The following is a 13,410-nucleotide window of genomic DNA, read 5'->3' as shown; positions in this document are numbered from 1 at the left end:
TGACTACTATCCGCTGCCTCTGTGCACTACAGTCTCCTGCTTGCAACTCGCCTGTGTTTAACATCGTGACTGCCAGCTCATTACTATCCGCTGCCTCTGTGCACTACAGTCTCCTGCTTGCAACTCGCCTGTGTTCAACATCGTGACTGCCAGCTGATTACTATCCGCTGCCTCCGTGCACTACACTCTCATCTCATCTTTGCTGTGACTTCCTCGAGACTGCCGCTTTTCATTACCATCTGCTTCACTTCGTGATCTACAGCTCCGGCCTTGCGCTGCACTCCTGTTTCCCATCGCTGTTGGTTCCTGTGGTTGCTACTGGTTACCTCCGTGTGCCGCTGTGGTCAGCGCTATCGTCCATCTCCTGCTGATCCACTCTCCACGCCTTCACGTGTTCCACTGGCCTCTACCCTCCTGTCAGCATTGGATTTGTATCTCTTCTACTACCCTCTGCTGGATCATCTCCATTCTCCTGGGTTTCCTATGAGTCCAGTTCCACGTGTTGCTGACTCCTGTGGATTCGTGTCCCTGTCGGTCTACTCACCTGTGCGCTGCACCTGCTAGACCGCTGCTTCTCCTATCCAGGGACTTCCTATCCAGTCGGCCTCCAGCCGCTCAGGTACCGCTGCAATCCCATCTGACTGCTACTGCTGAACCACGGTATGCATACTTCTCATTGACTGTGCTGTGTATTGCATATCTTGCTGGACTGTGTTTGGTTCTCTCTGGAGTCTGCTATCCGCTGAGTCTATTGCCATCATTGACTGTGTTATCATTGTGCTGGACTACTTCAAGAGACTTTCTAGATTGCAGACCTGATCAGTCATTTACATATATATATACCTATATTGTGCATATTACTGTGGATCGTGTATAAGGTGCCTGTGTATATCCTGTGTTGCAGTCTTCCCCCGTGCACCTCCTCACATATATATGCAGTGGTACAACTTGCTGATGTCAGACCACTGATCCCTGTTTCCGGTATCACCTGTTCCATTATCCTCTCACAGAGCAGTGGTACAACTTGCTACCGCAGACCACTGACTACCTGGATACCTCCACTTGGATTCCATTCCTTCACTCAGACAGCGGTACAACTTGCTACCCGCAGACCGCTGACTCTCATCACCTCCTTGTTTCTGTTGGACATTCCACCTCACTATAGCAGTGGTACAACTTGCTATCGCAGACCACTGACTACCTTCACGTGTCCTTGTCCATACAGTTCCTTGTGTATCATTACCTCATTATTACCAGTGTTGCTAGTCATAGACTTTCCTGAGCATCTCATCGGCCATCATTTCATGTTCCGTGATCACCCAGCTACCAGAGTACCCTATTACCATCTACATTGCTCTGGTAAGCCTACCATCTGGTGATCCCTGGGTAAAGACTCCTAGTGCCCGTGACAGTAAGATCAGGCCATGACAGACCCAGATGTGGAACCTACCGCCAAAGAGATGCTGCAACATCTGGTTAGCCGTGTGGAGCAACAGGATGCCCGCCAACAGCTGTTACTTCAGTGTTATCAGTCATTAACCTCCCAAGGTACATCTGGACAGACTGTGACAGCTACTACTGAAGCTCCTGTGCTTTCCTCCGTTTCCCCATTGCCATCCCAGGTGTCTATAGCTTCCACGCTTCACCTGCCTACTCCGTCAAAGTACGATGGAGACCCCAAAACTTGTAGGGGTTTCCTTAACCAATGTTCAGTCCATTTTGAGCTCCAACCTCAAAATTTTTCTACCCATCGTTCCAGAGTGGCCTATCTTATCTCTTTGTTTTCAGGACAAGCCCTGGCTTGGGCCTCCCCTCTGTGGGAGAGGAACGATCCAATATTACAAGATAGTGCCAAATTCATTTCTACATTCCGAAGTGTGTTCGATGAACCAGGTCGTGTGACCTCCGCTGCTTCCAGCATCCTCCGTCTGCGACAAGGATCTCATACTGTAGGCCAGTACGTCATTCAATTTAGGATCTTAGCCTCTGAACTTCAGTGGAACACTGAAGCCCTAGTTGCCGCCTTCTGGCAGGGGCTTTCCGATAAAATTAAAGATGCACTGACTACCCAAGAGCTTCCTTCGTCACTTGAAGATTTGATCTCTCTATGCCATCGTGTTGATATGAGATTTCGTGAAAGAGAGGCTGAGAAAACGACTTCTGCTAAAGCACCTTTTCGCTCTAACCCTCAATTTCGTCCAGTGTCACCCGCTGTGATTCCCATGGAGATTGGACGTTCCAAGTTATCTTCTGAGGAGAGGAAACGAAGAGTCAAGAATAGACTCTGTATCTATTGTGCTGATTCCACTCATGTCCTCAGCTCCTGCCCTAAGAGATCGGGAAATGCCAGGCCCTAACTAGTTCTGGAGAGGTGAAGTTAGGGTCCCTGGAGTCCTCTCCATCGTCTATGAAATCTAAAGTCTGCGCTTTTGATGTGACTATTTCCTTTGCTACCAAGACCTTTGAGTCACAGGCATTGATTGATTCCGGAGCAGCAGGAAATTTTATTTCCAAATCGTTAGTTAATCAATGGTCTCTACCAATGATTACCTTAAAAACTCCCATTACTGTGACGGCTATCGATGGATCACGTCTCATCAACGGTCTCATCACCCAGAGTACGTCTCCAGTAACCCTTCAGATTGGTGCTCTGCATCATGAAGAGATATCGTTTTTAATTCTTCCTGTTACGACAAGTCCGATTGTCCTAGGCCTTCCATGGCTTCAGTGTCATTCTCCCCAGATTGACTGGCGCACCCCTCAAGTCACGTCTTGGGGGCCTGAATGTCACCATCATTGCCTTTCCCAAGTCATTCCTCTCAAGGTACAGCAAGCTTCCATTTCAGCTATTTCACCGGGACTCCCTCCTCAATATGCTTCATTTACCGATGTTTTTGATAAAGCTCAGTCTGAACGTCTTCCTCCTCATCGTTCTTGGGATTGTCCGATTGATCTTCTTCCTGGCAAGACTCCTCCCAGAGGCCGGGTCTATCCACTCTCGTTACCTGAAACTCAAGCTACATCTGAATATATACGGGAGAACCTCCAGCGTGGGTTCATTCGACCTTCCACCTCGCCCGCTGGAGCTGGGTTCTTCTTTGTCAAAAAGAAGGATGGATCATTACGCCCTTGTATAGATTTTCGTGGACTCAATGCCATTACTATCAAGAACCGGTATCCCATTCCGTTGATCACTGAGCTATTTGACCGCATTAAGGGAGCCCGTATTTTTACTAAGTTGGATCTTCGTGGTGCTTACAATTTAATCAGAATCCGTTCCGGTGACGAATGGAAGACGGCGTTTAACACCAGAGACGGGCATTACGAATATCTGGTAATGCCTTTCGGTCTATGTAATGCCCCCGCTGTTTTTCAGGGCTTCATCAATGAGATTTTTCGGGACTTATTATATGTATGTGTCGTCGTCTACCTGGACGACATATTGATTTTTTCACAGGACCTGCCTTCTCACCACCAACATGTGGCAGAAGTCCTCTCCAGGCTACGGAAAAATTCATTGTTCTGTAAATTAGAAAAATGTTCATTCGAATTACCCCAGATTCCATTCTTGGGGTATATTGTTTCCGGAGTTGGTCTGAAGATGGATCCTGACAAAGTAAATGCTGTACTACATTGGCCCCAGCCAACTACTCTTCGTGCCATCCAGCGTTTTTTAGGTTTTGCCAATTACTATAGACGCTTCATTCAAGACTTTTCTTCCATTGCATCTCCTATTGTGGCCCTGACTCGTAAAGGGGCTAATCCTAAGCAATGGTCTACTGAGGCTATTCAAGCCTTTCAAACATTAAAAGAGTCCTTCTCTTCGGCTCCAATCCTTCGTCAGCCTGATGTGACACTCCCTTTTTTCCTAGAAGTAGATGCCTCTAATGTGGGCTTAGGAGCTATTCTCTCCCAACGCTCGGAACAGCAAAAATTCCACCCTTGTGCCTTCTATTCTCGGGGTCTCCTACCCGCAGAGAAGAATTATACCATCGGAGACAAGGAATTACTGGCTATCAAAGCCGCATTAGAGGAATGGAGATACTTGTTGGAGGGAGCTCGCCATCCGGTGACGATCTTCACGGATCATAAGAACTTGTCATATCTCCAGTCTGCCCAATGCTTGAACCCTCGTCAAGCAAGATGGTCTCTTTTCTTTTCCCGTTTTGAATTAATAATTACCTTCAAACCAGCTGCCAAGAACAAAAAAGCTGATGCCTTATCTAGAGCCTTTGCTACATCCTCTGATATAGAAGAGGTTTCCAACCATACCATTCTAGACCCCAAATGTATCTCACTGGCTGCTTCATCCACCAAAACGCTACCATTTGGGAAGACCCTCGTGCCTCCTACTCTAAGGAGGAAAATCCTTTCGTGGTTCCATGCCTCTCGTTTTTCTGGACACGCCGGTGAACACAAGACTTTTGAGATCCTCTCTCGAAGTTACTGGTGGCCTTCAATGAGGAGAGACGTCAAAGAGTTCATTGCTTCCTGTGAATTATGTTCGCAATTCAAATCCTCCCGCAGAACCCCAGCAGGGTTGCTGCGACCACTACCCATTCCGTCCAAACCATGGACCCATATTAGTATGGATTTCGTTACTGACTTACCACCTAGTAAGAACCATAACACTATTTGGGTCGTAGTGGACAGATTTTCGAAGATGGCTCATTTCATCCCTCTGTCTGGTTTGCCTTCCTCGTCTATCCTGGCTGAACATTTCATTAAAGAGATCTTCCGTATCCATGGATGTCCATCTGAGATTGTGTCTGATAGAGGAGTACAATTCGTGTCCAGATTCTGGCGAGCCCTTTGTAAAACCTTGGGCATACGATTAGCACTCTCATCTTCTTACCATCCACAATCCAATGGACAAACCGAACGTGTCAATCAAGATCTTGAGACTTTTATAAGGATATTTTCATCAGCCAATCAAGACAACTGGGTAGAGTTACTCCCTTGGGCTGAGTTCGCCCATAACAACATGTACCATGAGTCATCATCCAAAACTCCATTCTTTGTGGTCTACGGTCACCATCCGTCTTTTCCGGAATTTCCTGCCCTCCCGCCCACCCAAGTTCCTGCGGTGGAGACTGTTTGTCAGACCTTTAAAAATATCTGGTCTCAGGTTAGAACCTGTTTGAAGAAGACATCTGTCAAATATAAATCTTTCGCTGATAAGAAGAGGCGGGCTATTCCACCACTAAAAATTGGAGATCGTGTCTGGTTATCCACAAAAAATATTCGTTTGAAGGTTCCATCCATGAAATTCGCCCCTCGTTTTATTGGTCCATATAGGATCATTCAAGTTATCAATCCAGTATGTGTGAAACTCCTTCTTCCTAAGAGTCTTCGGATTTCTAATGCCTTCCATGTATCTTTGCTCAAACCTCTTATTATCAACCGTTTTTCAACTCCTCCCTCAGCTCCGCAGCCAGTTCAAGTCCATCAGGAGGAGGATTTTGAGATTACCGAGGTACTAGATGCAAAAATTTCGCGAGGAGTCCTCCACTTCCTCGTTCATTGGAAGGGCTTTGGTCCTGAGGAGCGCTCTTGGATCAAAGCTGAAGATCTTAATGCTCCTGCCCTTTTGAAGAAGTTTTACTCCAAAAATCCGGACAAGCCCGGTTCCAGGCGTTCTGTGCCCACCTTTAAAAGGGGGGGTACTGTCACTCACCGGACCGTGAGTGCCTCTTCCCGGACATTTAGGAACCGTGGCCGTCCACCATCCTGAGGGTCTGCGCATGCGCAGCCCTTTTCTATACTTCAGTGTATACCCCTTTAACTTAATTGGCAGATCAGGCAACCTCCCTATATTAAGCACCTGTGGTCACTACCACGTTGCCTGATCTTGGAGTCTCATTCCTCATGAGTCTCTGAAGGTGTTCCTGTATTACTTGTGTATTCAGTGCTGCTGATTCCTGTGGTTTCCAAACCACTTCTACTACTGTGGTTCCATACCACTTCTACCATCAACTTTATCATCATGACTGTTTGCTGATTCCTATCCGCTGCCTCCGTGCACTACAGTCTTCTACACCACTTCAACGTTATTTTATATCAATGTGACTGTTTGCTCATTGCTATCCGCTGCCTCCGTGCACTCCAGCTTTTACCTCACTCACCTGCTTCTCATCAAGTCTGTTTGCTGATTTCTATCCGCTGCCTCTGTGCACTACAGTCTCCTGCTTGCAACTCGCCTGTGTTCAACATCGTGACTGCCAGCTGACTACTATCCGCTGCCTCTGTGCACTACAGTCTCCTGCTTGCAACTCGCCTGTGTTTAACATCGTGACTGCCAGCTCATTACTATCCGCTGCCTCTGTGCACTACAGTCTCCTGCTTGCAACTCGCCTGTGTTCAACATCGTGACTGCCAGCTGATTACTATCCGCTGCCTCCGTGCACTACACTCTCATCTCATCTTTGCTGTGACTTCCTCGAGACTGCCGCTTTTCATTACCATCTGCTTCACTTCGTGATCTACAGCTCCGGCCTTGCGCTGCACTCCTGTTTCCCATCGCTGTTGGTTCCTGTGGTTGCTACTGGTTACCTCCGTGTGCCGCTGAGTCCTGCCGCTGTGGTCAGCGCTATCGTCCATCTCCTGCTGATCCACTCTCCACGCCTTCACGTGTTCCACTGGCCTCTACCCTCCTGTCAGCATTGGATTTGTATCTCTTCTACTACCCTCTGCTGGATCATCTCCATTCTCCTGGGTTTCCTATGAGTCCAGTTCCACGTGTTGCTGACTCCTGTGGATTCGTGTCCCTGTCGGTCTACTCACCTGTGCGCTGCACCTGCTAGACCGCTGCTTCTCCTATCCAGGGACTTCCTATCCAGTCGGCCTCCAGCCGCTCAGGTACCGCTGCAATCCCATCTGACTGCTACTGCTGAACCACGGTATGCATACTTCTCATTGACTGTGCTGTGTATTGCATATCTTGCTGGACTGTGTTTGGTTCTCTCTGGAGTCTGCTATCCGCTGAGTCTATTGCCATCATTGACTGTGTTATCATTGTGCTGGACTACTTCAAGAGACTTTCTAGATTGCAGACCTGATCAGTCATTTACATATATATATACCTATATTGTGCATATTACTGTGGATCGTGTATAAGGTGCCTGTGTATATCCTGTGTTGCAGTCTTCCCCCGTGCACCTCCTCACATATATATGCAGTGGTACAACTTGCTGATGTCAGACCACTGATCCCTGTTTCCGGTATCACCTGTTCCATTATCCTCTCACAGAGCAGTGGTACAACTTGCTACCGCAGACCACTGACTACCTGGATACCTCCACTTGGATTCCATTCCTTCACTCAGACAGCGGTACAACTTGCTACCCGCAGACCGCTGACTCTCATCACCTCCTTGTTTCTGTTGGACATTCCACCTCACTATAGCAGTGGTACAACTTGCTATCGCAGACCACTGACTACCTTCACGTGTCCTTGTCCATACAGTTCCTTGTGTATCATTACCTCATTATTACCAGTGTTGCTAGTCATAGACTTTCCTGAGCATCTCATCGGCCATCATTTCATGTTCCGTGATCACCCAGCTACCAGAGTACCCTATTACCATCTACATTGCTCTGGTAAGCCTACCATCTGGTGATCCCTGGGTAAAGACTCCTAGTGCCCGTGACAGGTAACTGTAAAATGAACAACAAATACTTAATTTTTATGCTACAATCAGTAGAGTGAGGAAGACTTGTGTAAAAACTAGAATAAACCTAACGCCAATATGCTGCGGGATAGACCCCACGTATCACAGCAAAGTGCGAGGTACTATGGAATGGTGCTATAGAGTGCTGTGAACGTGTATTAGTGTACAGTGTCCTGTCAGCTACTCACCATCATTGTACCTGAAATACATTGTGCCATTTATTCCACACAATCTTTCTGCTTCCATGAAAGTCCCCCAAACTAATTACAATTGATTAAATATGGATCAGGAACCTTATCAAGTGAAGAAAGAAATTACCCAGTGACAGCCTGAGAGGTCAATACAGCGCAGCTGACATCTCTCAGCTTTCACATAGTATTTTGTTGCTCAATGATAACAAAATTCTAGAACTCCACCTGCACTCTAGACAATGTGGCTATAAACTTCATGTATCGCTGCTCGTTTTACACCAGTAAAAATCCAGCAGATTATTTACACACATTCTTCATTAGAAATCCCCATCCGTTCAGACAATGATCATTATTATGCGCTGATTGCAGTCTTATCTCTGTAATTATGAGTAATAAGGCCATTTAAATCAGAACTAGAGCAGGAAAACTCTATTACATTTTATGTTGACCCTCCACCACTGCAGTTGCAGTTATTATATTATATATATTCCTTTTTTGACCTAATTTTATGGCACAGATGAGGTTAACTACACTTATTGTCAAGTCTTACCTTCTATTGCAAGCATGGCGCGTAACTCTCTGTTCAGTAGCTCAAATCGTCTCTCTAGGTCATGTTCTTTTTCCCTATAGGCAAGTTGAGAGAGAGAAAAAAAACTAAGTTCATCAATATGTTAATTACTAAATCATTAAACACTTAAAGGGACCTTTAACGCACATTGATTTAGAGAACTCATAAATGACTTTTCTCTACCACAATAAGCTACTTCACACAAATGATACACAAACACAGAGAAACCACCGGGGCTGACTTCAGTAAAATCATCATAATATCGAGGCTGCTCACTGGATGCTGCCACCAGTCAGCCACTTACCATCAGTAAATAAATTGTCCTGTTAGCAGCACAGAAATTTTTTTTTTTTACTTCTTTACACCCCAGATTATTTTTATAGATTAGACAAAACATTACCATTCTCACATACACAAGAGAATAATAACTGATTTCAATATGCTATTATTTATTACTTTACAAGGGGTTAGTGAATGGCCTTTTACATGAAAAATACAGCTAATTCGTGAGACCAAATAATTTCATGTAGATTTATTTAAATGGAACAAAACTGCCATAGAACATAGTCACATTTTACAAGTAAATATTTTAACCTTTACAGGTTTTCAGTTATGTTTTGTTTTCTCCGCTGTTAATCCTCCCTTCAAGGGACAACAACACAACTGTTCCTAAGCATGTCATAACCTAACCAGCGAGCTAGTTACTAAGATCCTTGTCACCAGTGGTCGGATATTATTAGCTGATGATAATCCTATTCCAGTGTCTAAAAGAACAAGAAATAAAGGGTAACAAAAGAGAGTGACGCTGGAGGAGCCAGTTTTACTTTCCACAGGTTACATGGGGAGAGAGACGGGGGCAGACAGAGAATCCTCAAACCATTTCTGTTTACCTGCGTCACTCAAAGTGTAAAGTCATAAGGATCTCCACAGGACCAAACAATACCTGCCTGGCGCCAACATTACTGGAGGGCAGAACGCCTTGTGCATAGACAAAAGTCCTACTGGGCTACATACAATCTCTTTTGCATAAATCATAATGTGTACTGTCACATGAAAGCATAACGCAGACACACGAACCAAGTACTTACAGAAGGGAAAGTTGGTTCATCCTCCGGATTAGGGCATTTTTCTTGTTCACGAGCATGAACCATTCCTGCATCAACATTTCCTCTTCCTCTGTATATAGGCCTGGAATAAAAACAAGTTACCTAGACAGGTATACGATGTGCAAATCAATTAACACACAAAGCTGTGTCTACGATTGCAATGACTCGCTTGTTGACCAGCCAATTCTCCCTCAACTTAGTGCTGCTCGCTTCAGTGGAAACATCTGACACAAAAGGACTGGACTGAAATATCTTTATTGTAATTTTAACAATTCCACAATTGTCCAACATTGTGTATGTACTGAAGACGTTCAAAATTGTAATGTGCGTAAAGTAAAGATAGACTCAGAAAACCACTATAGACTAATATATAAAATCAATCATTCAATACATAGACACAGAACTCCTAAGCAGAGCTTGTATTCATTTACAACACAAATTATAAATGTATCTCAAAAAAAACTTTTTTAAAAGGAGTATAGACTGTACTGTAATACACAATGTACCTGTAATGGGAAATTCTATGTAAACTGAAAGATTACTATAGAGCAATAAATGCAGTAAACACCCAAAATGATTAAACATATTCTGGACGCTTAAGATGCCCGTATTCATTGTGATTTGAATGGCCAACTTATATCTAACTGGCTGCAAATCAGAGTGTGTACCAAAATCTTGTGCCAATCATGATCTACAGCCCAACGAGAGGCATCAGACATTGCTTGGGACAGTAGTTACTAGATACAGTAGGACAATAACAGCACCCAACCATGAATGCAGTGACCGCGCTATGGTGCAGACAGAGATCCGGCCGCTCAGCTGTGTTAGGGCACCATAAATTGCATATTCTTATGGTCAACAGTCGCTGCATAGAGACATGAGGCCTCAGTTAAAACACAAAGGAAAATGGAAAACGCATTACATAAATTCTGCGTATAGTTAGTGCTGCTATGGTTCTAAATCCCTAAAATGCAGCAAATCCACATATCTTGGTCCTTCACAGATGGAAAATCAACATTTCATAACCAATAAAATGGACAAAAACACCCTCCCCACTCCCCCTAAAATAAGTGTCCCCCTTATAGGTGACACTATACTGCGGTCGGTTATTACGCTATGGAGCTCATAGAACAGATGGTGAATGTGTCCAACCTCTTAAACCTAAACAGTGTGCACAAAACAAAAAGGAACCAAAAGACAGCGCCTTATCCATCCTACGGAGTAACATTCATGAGATGGTCAAAGCGGGGATAGTGGATGTAATATATTCTGTAATACACTTCATTTATATGTTCAATGTTGTAGACACAATCCTTTGTACACAGATATGCACACAATTTTCCGCTGCACCTTTTTATCAGCATCATCACAGTCCCTGTATGCACAGCCCATAAATATAAAGTAATGTTGCTCTCTTCCTTTTACTTCCTTAGTATTCCTAAGCTAGGGGGGAAACACACAAAATCCGGCCAGATAATGTTTTGTCAATAACTAATAACAGATAAGAAAAGGCTCTCAATACTAGACAAACAGATGGCTTCCCCGGACAATACTTGATTTAACAAGCTATTTGCTATATACTTAGGCTCTGGGTTAATCAAAATGTATAATCTGTCATCTATGAAAATGTTCTTTAAGAAACCGTGGCTGAAGGATTGCAGGGGGCACACAGCTTAATGAATGTTAAAAACACCCGCCGGATCTTTGTGAATACTGGCTAATTCTGTGCAGACCGTAATAAAATATGTTACTATGTTGTGTAAAACAAAGCAGTAAAACTTAAAATTGAGGTTAATAATAAATATATGTTAGAAATAGTAAGGTGGCTATTCTCACAAAATAAACACCCATATATTATATATACCTACACACATATACATACACACACACAATATATATATATATATATATATATATATATATATATATATATATATATATATATTCATTCACTGGCATTCTATAATATAACTAAACCATTCAATCCTGGTGAGCCTCCAGTTCTATAAAGCTTTGTGAGCGATGTTATACATCATGTCTACATCATCAGATATATCTCGAGGAAGTAGGGCTCCTTACAGGTGCCCACACTTAATGATTCTGGTGGCCCCAATTGTAATAAAATACGCGGAGCCCCCCCCCCCTGCTGGAAGGGCAAAGATAACATGGAAAACTTTAATCAAAGGTTAGAAAAAGAACATGGGGGGTGAGAGTACCAATAGTCAAACCCCCTCCAGTGGGATAGGGACGGATAGTGCATAGAACCCCAAACTTGCAAAGGCCAATTATTCTGTTACCCACAGCAACCAATCAGATCTACTAGTGTCGCTTAGAAAATGAAAACAAGATTCCAGTTGGCTACCATGGGTAACTGCACATATTTATTGTGGACAAGTTTTCATTAACATGGTATTTATCAGCCAATATACCATTAGAATTCATCTCCAAAATAAGGTTTCTCTGTGTTACACAGCTTGAGCTGCAAAAGCAGACAGCAAATTGGTGAGCCACGCCAAAAATAGTCCAAAATCACTGTGTTGGACCCAAATAACTGCCCAACGACACCTGATCAAAATCAATCAGGACTGGAGGAAAATTCAGTTGGCCGATTTCTGTACCAACTGGTCCCATGTGAAACGGTCGTACAGCCCTAGGGCCAAGTGACTGGAACTGCTTACTACAGTAACCTATGTGGGTGGCCACACTGGAAACAGATCTGGTTGCCAGGCAAAATTGGTTATGATCCAGCCATTCAGTACATAGCTAGAACAGCTAGGTCACTTCAAGTTGACACTGGGGTCCATTAGTGAGATTGGATTCTGGCTGCACACACAGCTGGCCTAGAAGGATCATTTCAAACATATCTGATAAGGATCCAATTGATTGTGACTGGATTATTATTGGGCATTGCTCTCATTCAGATTCTATACAAGCTATCATATTGTGCCAACTGCCCGATATGGCTTAGTGGTTAGCATTTCTGCCTCACAGCACTGGGGTCATGAGTCTGATTCCCGACCATGGCCTTATCTGTGTGGTTTGTATGTTCTCCCTGTGTTTGCGTGGGTTTCCTTCGGGTGCTCCGGTTTCCTCCCACACTCAAAAAACATACTAGTAGGTTAATTGGCTGATATCAAAAATTGTCCCTAGTCTGTCTCTGTGTTTATGTGTTAGGGAATTTAGACTGTTATCTCCAACGGGGCATGGACTAATGTGACAGTTCTCTGTACAGTGCTGCGGAATTAGTGGCGTTATATAAATAGATGATGATGATGATGATATAGTTGGTGATATCACAGTGTGTCTCTTCTGCATTTCAACTTGACACCCTTAGATGGTACAGGTAACCATGATGGCTGTGTGTTATGGACAGAGCCAAAGACTATTTTGTAAGCTTTATAATTACATTAACATTACCTTGCATGTCGTCCTCAGAGTCAGTAAAACGTACCTTTACTTAAGCTGGCCATACACCAAATATTGGCCTATTTAACCAGGCAAATTAGAACATAAGGACTACATGTGTATCAAATTTAGCGACATCGCCGGGGCCTGGTAATGTGGGCGAAAGATGACCACACATTTAGGCTAACAGTGGTCACCTTCCAACCTTGTTTACTAACATGTCCGATAATTATCCAATCAAAATTGTTCAAATCTAATATAAATACACTCTTATACGCATGCGGTTAGTTATAAAAGTGCATTAACTTGCCCTGTGGCAACACAATATAAACAACTTATAGTCTGAAGTTAATTATATAACTGAAATCACCCAAGACAAAAAACAAACTGATTTAGGAAACTCTAACTTCTTATCTTGCACAATACATGTGGACAGGAACCTAAGGGGAGAGAAAACATTTAAATGCTTAT

The 13,410-nt window shown here is 43.8% G+C and overlaps 1 protein-coding gene across 6 annotated transcripts in view; it reads right to left on the bottom strand.

Moving 5' to 3' along the window:
* EHBP1 (EH domain binding protein 1) overlaps positions 1 to 13,410 on the bottom strand; it is a 267,437-nt gene that overhangs the window by 15,417 nt on the left and 238,610 nt on the right. For all 6 annotated transcript variants that reach the window (XM_075203881.1, XM_075203884.1, XM_075203882.1 and 3 more), the window contains 2 exons: positions 9,517 to 9,616; positions 8,411 to 8,484 (listed from right to left, as the gene is read on the bottom strand). In XM_075203881.1, coding sequence (XP_075059982.1) covers positions 8,411 to 8,484; positions 9,517 to 9,616 — 174 coding nt within the window. The remainder of the gene's footprint in view (positions 1 to 8,410; positions 8,485 to 9,516; positions 9,617 to 13,410) is intronic.

This window comes from Mixophyes fleayi, chromosome 3 (assembly GCF_038048845.1).
Source record: "Mixophyes fleayi isolate aMixFle1 chromosome 3, aMixFle1.hap1, whole genome shotgun sequence".
Taxonomy (NCBI): domain Eukaryota; kingdom Metazoa; phylum Chordata; class Amphibia; order Anura; family Limnodynastidae; genus Mixophyes; species Mixophyes fleayi.
The sequence above is the reverse complement of the archived record's forward strand: the minus strand, read 5'-3'. Positions and strand labels throughout refer to the sequence as shown.